Source organism: Pinus tabuliformis, chromosome 3_2 (genome assembly GCF_031772625.1).
Source record: "Pinus tabuliformis cultivar Carrire ecotype Pingquan chromosome 3_2, CPIR1, whole genome shotgun sequence".
Lineage (NCBI taxonomy): Eukaryota > Viridiplantae > Streptophyta > Pinopsida > Pinales > Pinaceae > Pinus > Pinus tabuliformis.
In genome coordinates this window covers 650,469,146-650,481,247 of record NC_142302.1, presented here as the reverse complement: position 1 = coordinate 650,481,247, position 12,102 = coordinate 650,469,146, and the positions used below count along the sequence as shown (strand labels likewise).

At 37.3% G+C, this 12,102-nt stretch overlaps 1 protein-coding gene across 1 annotated transcript; it reads right to left on the bottom strand.

Annotated features, from left to right (window-relative positions):
* Nucleotides 1-8,320: 8,320 nt before the first annotated feature.
* On the bottom strand, nucleotides 8,321-11,024 carry LOC149182317 (uncharacterized). Its single transcript, XM_089418495.1, has 2 exons — nucleotides 8,889-11,024; nucleotides 8,321-8,778 (listed from the first exon to the last, which is right to left on the bottom strand). The coding sequence occupies exons 1-2, from the start codon at nucleotides 8,958-8,960 to the stop codon at nucleotides 8,578-8,580; spliced, it is 273 nt and encodes a 90-aa protein (XP_089274621.1). The 5' UTR covers nucleotides 8,961-11,024; the 3' UTR covers nucleotides 8,321-8,577.
* Between the last annotated feature and the right edge of the window lie 1,078 nt (nucleotides 11,025-12,102).

Here is a 12,102-nt window from a genome sequence, read left to right as displayed (position 1 = left end):
ATTCAGCCTCAAAAATTTTCAAATTATTTCTAGCAAGCACAAACTTCTTCCAAGGGCCGTGTTCAGTGTGCAGAAGGGTCGTACAAGCGTATGAGCTCGTACAGTGTGCAGAAGAAAGGCCGAGTTGGTGCGAAGTGCGTAGAAGATTAGCACGAACAATTAGCTGAGTGAAGGGAAGTTTTCCCTCACATTTGCAATCAATTTTTCTGCATATTTGCCGAGTATAATAATAAAAAACACCAAAATTGCAGGTTTTCCCCATTTGGGGTCGTGGGTAAATTTGTTGTTTAAGATTTTTACGGTGTGTTTGCTTTCATTTGTTCCTTATTTCCGGTGGATGGTAGTCAGAACTCAGTGTATTTGTGGGTTAAAGTTAATGCTCAGTTTTCAGCGCTTTGCTGAGCGTAGTTAGTAAACTTAGTATATTTGTGGGTTAAAGTTAAAACTCAGTTTTCAGTTTTTTGCTTAGTGTAATTCACGGATGAGATAGTTGAGTTTCCAGAAAACTAACACCTAATGGTATTGCAAGCAGCAATGCATACTACAATAACTGAAAGATTCCTTAATGAACATAAATCCAGGACCACAGAACTTTGAGAACCTTACAGTACTATCACGTTTCTTTTGATTTGGTACATTTTGTACTTTTACGAAAGGTAGATAACCTTCAAGGTGCATTCAACTATAGCAACCAATGTACATTTCCTTCTTTCAGGTGTCATAGGTTGTCTACAAGATCACTCAGAAGTGATCTGAAAATTAAAATTGATGTAAATGAAATTTCTTCCTCCCAACAATCTGATACAAGGCCTACCTGAAAGGTTCCTTATACAGGAGGCAGAAAGGTTCATTACACAGGAGGCAGTAAATAACTCGTTGTTTTACCCGACGGGACAAATAACTGAATGCCTTAGTGAAAAAATAAATGGCAATTGTTTCTTTGTTTTACTTCAAGGTCAATTTTTGGTAAGTTAATATGTTACGTTTTACAACTATAGGGATTTTTTTTTCAGATCTATTTGTTAAATTCAGCCTCACTTTTTGCAGATAAATAATTTTCCAATGTTATTTTACAATTACTTCAGTGACAATCAAGTTTATTCTTTCTCTGAGAAAATTCTTTTTCTTTTTCTTAGATGTATTATATTTCATTACTTGACACTATAACTATAGAGTACATCAATAATGATAACATTAAGCTAAAGAACAATCACTCAGAACCTGGAGTAGAACATGTCTTTGCACCTCGGCTCCAACCTCAATAGCCAACTCTGGTCTGAAAGCTATTGGTTCTCCCAAATGGACCATCCGTGTTGACTTATATCACCTGTCAGAACTATTTTAAATTCTGTATCTATCTTATTAGCACGAAGTAGAGTGGCTTTTTGGATCCAGAATGTGATACATATAAGTTAAGGCCAATTAGATGTTCCTAGAAAGTGTTTTGATTAATTGAATAGAAGTAATTCTAGAGGTGCCTGCATATAGTGTTGGATCCAGAATACCATAGATAACCACTGGGAAATAGCATAAACTTAAATTATATTTCAGAGCCATCAATGGGTAAAAGCTTGTAACTAAATATTCATTTTCTAAACTATGCAAGGAGTATTTTAAAACTGGGGTTACGTGAATTGACTCTCATTTTGCAACTATTTTTCTTTTGCGTATGATGACAGTCAACGTGCAATTGTAGGTTCAAAGTTCAAACGTTGAAGAAACATAGCAGAAAATACACATTTCATAAGATTGACATGGATGTGTCCACAGAAAACAATAGCATACCAAACGCACTAGATTGTATATCTCGTAGCATTTCTGACAGACTCAAGCTTAAAACAGTGCCTTAGAGCACTAAGATCTTTAGGTATGAAATTATTATCAAATTAATAGATCTCAGGATCAATGTCTTGAAAGTGCAAGGGAAAGTGTTGCCCATTGATTAGTGGCAAGGGCAGTGTAGTGCTTTTGAATTTTAGAATGCAGGAGGTTAGATATGAGATAGGAGCTCCAGTGCTCCACATCATCAGAAAATAGGAAGCTATGAATATTTATATCGAAAAGGCGATGTCCATAATTTGGTCCTATATTTGCCTGGAGGTAATCCTCTTGCTGATCTGTGTATAAGCTCAATCGAAGAGGGGAGGGGGGACACACCTCTGTTTCATTCTGTTGGATCAGGTGCACAGCGAAATTAATTAAACACACAGCAGAATAAATCAACAAGCACATAAGACATAACTTTTAACGTGGTTCACTCAACCAATCTGGGCTACGTCCACCAAACATAGTCATCAGGAGTTTATTAATCAAATTAGGAGATTATCATGAAATCCTCACACTCTCATAGCAAATCATCCGAATGACTGCCTGTTATATAGGATAGAGAATCTAACAGCCTCATAACTCCCTCACATCAAATATAGGAGGCATTAACTCCCTCCCAACAACCTGGAGCTAATCCAGGAACTGAATCCCTATTGTTGTCATCATTAGAGATTTTTGCCTATTTGACTAAAACAGAAAATCTCAACAATCTCCACCTTGACAACAATTTGCCTGATGCCCTGTTATTATTATTTTATCTTTTCTGCAAGCCAAGAGAAGCCAAACACCAGCGCAGCTTCTCCAACAAAACTGGGTGAGCGCTAATATACCTGAGATTCTATGTATGAATGCGTGTTTTATATAACAAGAGGTGCTTCTGTTTATACTGTCTCTAACCTTATGCTTCTGCCCGGAAGTCTCCAGAATGCGGTTGAATTCGTTCCTATCAAACTTGCACCCGGCAGGGACTACCGCTGCATGCAGCCCTTGTTACTTCAGATTAACTGACAACTACATTCTCCAATTTCATTTCATATATATATGGAAAACCATTTCCTGCATAGCAGCCGACAGATTGCATTAACCCGCGAACTTGCACCTCATGGTTCGAACCATAAGATTTCAGTGAACCACACCCATTCTTTAAAATGGAAGAAACCAGTGTGAGAATTGACAAAAAATGAACCCGAGTGTAACAAGTCCCCGAATTGTCGCGAAATGTGGTGGCCCGTATGAAGCATAGTTGCTTGGCTGCGTCAAATCTGCACTGTATTTCAATGGGGCCGGAAGAAATGGTCGCTTCTATTGCTGCTTCTTCCAAGAAAAACAAAGGCACCAACGTTAATGCACATGCCGTATGGACTTTCGCACCGCCTGCTATGATAGCAGTTATATTTCCCCTCGTAACTTTCAGGTTTATGTCGTTGGGTGGCCTTAAGTTTTCCACCAACATACCTAAAGCATATATCTGGAAGTGGGTCACACATTAGATGCATTGTAGAACAGAACAAGAGATTGATCTTTCCGTAAATCCATTTCCTCAATGGTGTGCTGAATTCCAACACTGTGGAAATGAAGCTTAATAACACAGGGATTAGCCAGTATACCTTCTTGGTTTGTAAGAACAACCCAGCCAAGTTTCATTTCCACAGGGATTAGCCAGTATACCTTCTTGGTTTGTAAGAACAACCCAGCCAAGTTTAAAACTTTCAGTATTTTTTCCTCAGAAACTGTCAAGTCCACAGGAAGAAGCCAATGACTGGAACTACCCTCTAAACGCCTCCCAATCAGGTTGTCCACTATTATATCATCTAAAATTTCTTCGAACGTCATGTCCCTACCGGTGGCAACTTGTTCCCAAATTTCTTTATGACCTTTCAGAAAAACTGCATTGGGGACTTGGCCGTGCACGTCGGTGAGTGTGGCAGCCATGCTCGCCAGTTCATTCCAGATGTACTGTGTGATGTAATAACACATTTTCCCATTCACTAACAACATGCTTTTGTCAGTTCCTCTTCTCTCCCAACGGAACTCCCTGACGAAATAGGACAATCGGATCTCATCAACAGTACACTGCGAGCCATATTTCCCATGCTATCGGGCCATAAATGAACAGCGGATGTATATGCCCACCGTTCAATTTCGGCCTGAGCAAAATCAAACAGTGGGCATATACACCTGCCGTTCAGGGATTTATTGGGGGCCACTGAAGAGCTTGTTCTAACACATAAATGTGATGCACGTTCTTGAACACACTACCCGGCAAACGTTGCAGCCGAGTGTAAGGTGGAGACAGGCCCAGAGGTCGCAGTAACCAGCCAACTACCCCTTGTACCAGGTCCCCTAATAGTGTTAGCTTTAGGAATTGTCAGAGGCCCAAGCAGAGTTGAAAGGCCAACAAAGCGTTACCCAAAGCTGCCTGCACTTGTTCCTTTGACATATTTGTGACGAAAGATTATCGACTCTGTTCACTCAGTTCGCTAATCTTTCTCCTCTTCTTCCTTCAAGAGCCCACTGTGTGAGTTTATGATCTTTCACCACCTACTCCTCTTATCATTATCGTTCATCCCTTTTTTTAAAAGCCATCTTTTTTTCTTCATAACTTCATCGCCAGGCAAAGGCATCACTACCCACAGTTCAAGAAGGCCATCCATGCCTGCAAAATGCAGTAAGGCATATTTTTTCCTTTTCTGTTTTCTCATCTTCTTGTAATTTTCTTTTATTCTCTTCTTTCGTCTGTCTGTTGTTCTTTTTAATTATTTTCATCTTCTTGCAATTTTCTTTTATTCTTTTCTTTCGTATGTCTGTTGTTCTTTTTAATTATTTCCTTCATGGACTTGCAGGCCCCAGATGAGATTCTACAAGTACGGTGTGCACATGAAGTAATTTGATGTGGATACCTTGCACGTCTGTGTTACATCACAAAATATGTGGACTTGCATTATTATTCTCCAAGGGAGAAGGAAGGTTAGGATTAAAGTACAGCATCATTTTTTTATTATTAAGCCATGTAACATCCCAGTATTGTGTTTTAATATTCTCTTTGGCTCCCATTTTCTCTTTGATATGAATTCACTTTCTTGTATATATTTTGTAAATTTTATTTATAATTTATCGTTCACAGGGATGTATTTAGTATTGTGTTTTAATATTCTCTTTGGCTCTCATTTTCTCTTCTTTCATACCAGAATTAAATAGATGTGCAAGTATTCCGGGACACCGGTCCATAGTTTGCGGCTTGATTGGTGGGATGAAAAGCAGGCCGTGACCCCGGATGGAATCCATTTTGGCTTATGGTGATGGAGCTTTATAATGAGATAAGCGTGACCATGGAATAAGGGTGAAAACGATGGGATTACATATAGGTTTCGGTCTGGGGGATGAGAAAAAGATCTTTCTTCCGAGTGATGGCCTTGAATCAGGAGCTGCAGGAAGAAAGGCAAACAAAGCTAGCGCTTCCCTCGATTAAGGAAAAGCCCAAATTGATCTAGCTTCGAGTCGACAAGGAAGGCCAATCTCAAATGAACAACAAAGAGGGAGGCAATTGCGTGGTTGCCTTGAGGGGAAAACCCGAAAATGTGAATTGGATTTCATTACTCTTCTTTGATTTTTTTTCAGAGGGAAAATCAACATATGGCCTAGGCCAGCAGATATTTACAACATATGGCCGAAGCCAGCAGAATTCAGAATATACTGCATAGCCGTTACAAATCATAGGCCGAAGCCAGCAGATAACCAACGCAGAATATTAACGGCATAGCCGTTACAAATCGTAGGCCGAAGCCCGCAGATACCAAATCGGGGGGTCCACAACCAACCGCCGCAAGATTCGATCGCGGCTGGGGGGAAGCGAAAGCCATCCGCCCCAGCCGCTATGAATTCAATTTAATGTATATATTTTGTAAATTTTATTTATAATTTACTGTTAATATGGATGTATTTACTAACCAGAGAAGTGGTAGTATGTCACTGTTTTTTTTCGAGATAGGGGAATTTTGTGTATAAAACAATTATAAAATACTTATTAATAATGCACTTTATTTAGTGAGCTTTATGAAATATATCGTAATACTAATCTACGTCTATCTTACTTTCGGATTGCGTCTAGAGGGCTCAAATCTCTTTTAAAGTCTCTTTTAACTTTAAAAGAGGTTTGCATTTCAAGAGATTTGATCCATCTTGACCTTTGGTAGATCCAAAGTTAAGATGCATCTAGGCTTGTTTAACTTTTTAATATCTCTCTTAACAAAATGTTTTTTATTTTTTATTTTTAATTTTTTATTAAAAATTAGTTAAAAATTGATAAAATAACAAGTTTGAATTATTAATTTTTTATAAATTAAATAATATGGCCCTCAGAAATTCAATACCCATTTTCAAGCTTCCAGAAATATCAGAAGGGAGGGAATAAGTTTTGTAGATGCTAGAGCAGTTGCCATGCAACTAGACTTATTTCCAAAGATTATATTGTTTTAAAACACATATCCATAAAATAATGGGCTTCCATTTCAAAGTTTCCCCTGGCTCAGTTACAAATTCATTTTAATCAACTTCATGTAAAAACAGAACATAATATTTTCTAAAGGTTGACAGATGTGTAGAAATTTTGGCAAATTATACTAATTTGTAAAATGTGAAATTGTTGAATAATGTTTAGAAATATTTTTGTAAAAATATTAAAATTTGAAATTTCTAGAGTAAGGGAATTTTATTTTATAGAATTTGAGCAAAGTCATTTTTAGTAAAAATAGAGATTTATGAATTTTTTTACCAAAAAAAAAAGAAAATTAGCTCAATAGCGAAATTTAACCCTTAAAATTTTCCCCTATAATTCTAGAATATTACTCATCTAATAACAAAGGTTATATCTAAAATATTACTCATCTAATAACAAGAAGAGTATTACTCATCTAATAAGAAGAGCAATATCTAGAATATTACCCAAAACCTATTCCAACAATGACCATCAATGGTCAAACTAAATCTGCAAAGAGCATTTATGGGGTTCCTAGCATATGGCCAGAAGAGTCTATCAAGTGCCCCTGAATTTTGACAAATTAGTGTCACAAAATTGTGTTATTTTAGTTGTTGTTCAATTCAATGTACAATGGCACCATTCAATAACTAACAAATGTCAATTAGTGTCACAAAATTGTGTTATTTTAGTTGTTGTTCAATTCTATGTACAATGGCACCATACAATAACTAACAGATGTCAATTAGTGTCACGAACTAACAGATGTCAATTAGTGTCACAAAATTGTGTTATTTTAGTTGTTGTTCAATTCTATGTACAATGGCACCATACAATAACTAACAGATGTCAATTAGTGTCACGAAATTGTGTTATTTTAATTGTTGTTCAATTCTATGTACAATGGCACCATACAATAACTAACAGATGTCAATTAGTGTCACGAAATTGTGTTATTTTAGTTGTTATTCAATTCTATGTACAATGGCACCATACATTAACTAACAGATCTGTTCACTGCACTAGATGCAAAGGGTGACAGGTTTATATCTAGAATATCACATAAATCGTGACAAGGAATCACATAGCTAGAATATTATGCAAATGGTGATAGGCATCATATCTACAATATCACCCAAGATCTTGTTAAACAATGGATATCAACTCTCATACTAAACACGCAAGGGACATTTCTCTGTTCCTGGCATATGGCTAGATAAGTCTACCAAATGCTCCTAAAACTTTGACAAATATGTACCACAAAATGATACAATTTTAGTTATTGTTCAATTTTATGTACAAGGCACCATCCAACAAGATATTCCAAGCAAGGCACATTATTGAAAGGACTATTAATTTCCCATTTATTCTGTTTAATTTATGCACATTGATTCTTACTGATACCATTCCAATTGTTTCAAACAATAACATTTTCCAAAGTTCTCTTTCACTCTCATTTCAATTAAAACAAACCCTTTTCTGGTCAATTTCCCATTTATTCTGTTTAATTTATGCATACTGATTCCTACTGATACCATTCCAACTGTTTCAAACAATAACATGCACATTGGTTCCTACTGATACCATTCCAATTGTTTCAAACAATAACATTTTCCAAAGTTCTCTTTCACTCTCATTTCAATTAAAAACAAACCCTTTTCTGGTCAATTTCCCATTTATTCCGTTTAATTTATGCATATTGATTCCTACTGATACCATTCCAACTGTTTCAAACAATAACATTTTCCAAAGGTCTCTTTCACTGCAATACCGTTTTCTCTATTGCATTCATGCACATATGCTTCTATTTCCAATTCTGCAGATTGGTTTTCATGAAATTAACCAATACTTGTTTTGCATCTAAAGAATTTCAATTGACCTAACTAAACAAAACATTGAAAATATTACCAAAAACCAAAAAATTTCAATCCACATAACTAAACAAAACATTGAAAATATTACCAAAAACCGCATTTGAGTAGCCTCTATAGTATCTCAACAGCCTTTATTTATAAAAAAAAAGTTATTTTAAACTACCCTAGACATCTCATTGTCAGTACAACATGCAAGACTTTTTTTGCCTGCCAGTTTTTGACTTTCATGTATTTTTACATTGAAGATCTAATCAAAAGATCGTCGTAAAACTTCAAAGTGGTGTAAACATCCCAACATTTAAATGCTATAATGGCCAGAGCAGGAGCCCAAATTTCTACAAAGATCAAATGCAAACAAATGCACTAAAAACCAAAGAAACCTAGTTCACTGGCCCTTTCCTTCTAAAATGTCTCAAAGTACTGGTAAATAATAGTCACTGCAAGAAGGATTCCTGTACCAGAACCAATAGCCCCCGTAAAATCAGCCATGACAATAAGAGCACCAATGCACATGCCACCAAAAGTTGCAGTTGCTGGTATGTAACGGTTTAGCTCTTTCTGAAGATTAGATTCTCTGTGGCCTGGCATAACCATCTGTTGCCCCTGCATTTTAAAGGAATAAAATTTTCATTTGGATATCAAAGAATAAGTAATCAGCAAATGATGAAAAAATAGAAATCTATAAAACTAGGTACTCCTTTCTAATTTCATACCTTTAGTTGCTTTGCCACATTTCTGGCAGATGAACTAGATACTTCAATCCATGTGTTTGAAACAGTGCACATGCTGTCAGCATAAAAGTCAAATAGAAAAGAACATGGAAAGTATTTGCTGCCATCTCTAGCAAGCTACATACAACGATAATTTATTACTCACAATCGTTATGTAAGACCGAGACTCTTTGGATATATGCGGTAACATCCATGCATAAAGCAAATCCTCCCTATGATGGTTATCACCCATATCAAACTTTTTTTTTTTTCAACGGAACGGGTAAGGGTGTTTGTATTAATAAAAAGTTGGGATTGGGCCCAGAACCTTTATATCTGCTTTTTAGAAGGAAAAAAAACGAGTCTTCAATACAGTGAAGACAGAGTTTACTACCTCTTAAGCCAGTTCAGACAGAAAAAATGACCACTATAGACTCTGTACAAAGTCCAAAACCCCAAGAAGGAAGTTAAATTTACAAGCTAGCATAACGACACAGAGATTTAAAGCTAACCGGTCACCAAATACCAAAATTTGACTCCAAGTAACGATGACAGAGAGATTTAAAGCTAACCCGTCACAAAATACCAAAATTTGACTCCAAGTGACGATGCCAAAGATCACCAGGAAGAACGAGAGCCCGCTTCGGACCCCCTAGTGCAACGTGGCCTCTTTCATTCTGCAGGAGCCGCAGGGTAACGACCTCCAATTGCCATCCTGTTAGAAGGAGAGGAGGAGACTTCCAACGCAGCCACCCAGGAACTGAGCGAATGAACTTCCTCCCTTAACTCGTCCAATGAATTCTCCATATAAGCACGATGAGATAACAACTTATCCTCCTGGAAGAGTTGGAAGGAACATCTTTGCGTCTCGACCATGTCTTTGTTTCTGAATTGAGGCAAGCAAGGCCTGGGTTGCGTCCAGCAGTTTGTCAATCACTGCAGCTGCATTGAGATTCTCATGAGGGTTGGAATTGCAAGCCATCCTAGAACGAAAGCCCAAATCACTGCTGCCCAACATAGATAAAATCACACCACCCACTTGTATAGCTAGATGAAACAATTGGGAAGGAAGAGGGGCCAAAACCTAGCAACCAGACTCACAGGAGTTAGCATTACCAACTTTAGAAGCCAGCGAAGTCCAGATTGAAAGCAGAAGGCTCGAGTGAATTCGTAAATAGATGAGGCCAGGGCTCTGGCACGATCCATCCTGCAACGAATAGACCTGAATCCCCGCGGAAAAATCGCCTGGACAAAGGAAAATCGCCTGGACAAAGAAGTGACGTCGGAAGAGAAAAGCATGGCAAAAGAATGAACTCCGTAATCAAGTCTATAACATAGAACACCGCATCCGACGAGTTCTGCAATAACTCATGACTAAGGCAACATAAATGGACAAAACCTCCGTGAAGGAGGAGTGCCAGAATGTGTGGCCACCTCTACGCCGACGTTTGACAACTAGGACGATCCATGCAAATCCGGAGATCGTAGAGGGCTGACCGAAGAGCAAAGATGGTGCTGGGCCCAGAGATCCACTTTGAATTGTTATTGATTGCTCTTCGAGAGACTCATCGAATTCGAAGGGAGGAGAGAGGAAAGGGAAGCTCTCTCCCAAACTGTCATAGAATAATTTAGAATACCTAGCATTATTAAGGGATTGGAATGAAGTCCAGCCTTGATTCATTTCAATTACACTTTGGGTCATATTAGCACCCTAGAGTTCAAATTTCTTAAAACATGATAAAAGTTTCACTTGTTCAAACTGGGATATTGAGGTGAAGATTCTTGGACTTAATGTTGAGGATTGCCTTTTGGGCTTTGATGAACTAACAGATGGCGAGTATAGAGTCCCAAAAACAATTATTTTGGAGATTTTGAGTGTCTTGACGATCTCCAATCCTTTTCATGGGCTAAATATTCCGTTTGATTGTTTGTAAATGTTCCGCCGGATTGTTTATAGCTATTCCAAGATCCCAAGCGAATTGAGAAACAAGGACTAGTGATAACCCTTCAATTTTATTGACCAAAACAAAAACATTGTGCAGGCATTTACCTGGATGGTGGAATAGAAAACATTATGTAGGCATTTACCTGGAAGACGGAATAATGTAATAAACAAGACCATCTACAGTTGCTGAGTATTCAGACTCCTTCCACTTGACCAATATATTAACAAGGAAGTTTCCATTGTACTTCTGTAAAGCAACTGCAAAACAAGAGAAACATACATTCCAGACATGTCAAATGCAAATGAAACTCTGCATCCAGATTCCAAATAAATGCATCTGCAGGTTTCCTAAATAAAAGACTAAAACAAAATATAGCTGAGAAATAAAATACGAATTTGAAACTTGACGCATGAAAAATACAACCTCTTAAGCATAAATCCAGCTGTCAACTAAAATAAACATGGTGGAAAAACACCGCAACATTATAGTAAAGATGACATAAGACTACAGAGATCACAGTGGGTAGTGCGACTTGAACCCCACCTCTTCACCATTCAGTCAAACCCCGTCGGGAAAATCGTAAGTAAAAAGTTCTCAAGTTTAGAAAATAGAGAGATAAAAAATCCTTCCTCCAGAGGAAAATGGTTGATTATGCCATTGTAGTTAAACTGAACACAGTACACATTTCAAGACAACTGAGACCTAATACGAGATAATCCCTCCTTTCCCATCTAGTAAAACCCAATTGGTAAAATATTAAGAGAAAAAATTCAGTATATTCCAAGAAATAGCAAGATCTTCGACTAAACAACGTATTCCTTTGTGTTCGAAAACAAAATCGCAAGTATTATCAATAGAGATGGATTTAATTCATAAAATTTATGTGGAACTCATTTTTTTAATAGACGGCCCTCTTTAAAAAAAAAAAAAAAAAAATTTATAGGCAACTTATGGATGGCTGTGTAAGTATTATTTGCCTGACTGTTTGCATTGTGCAACAACAGATTTTCTGGCCAGAAGCCACAGTCAAAGTGAAATTAAATTGTGAAGCATTCTAAACCATCCGCTTTTTGAAATTTAGGTACGGTAGACCATGAGTAGAACCATAAGCAAAGTAGAATTATGAGTCCAATCAATAAGGCCTTGAGCGATGAGATATTTATGCTTTAAGGGCTTGTCAGAACCTGGACAGAACCGTAATCAAGGTTGAATAGGAGTATAAAAATGATCTCAGGCCATCACCGTAAATAAGTGGGTTTTGCATGATGAGA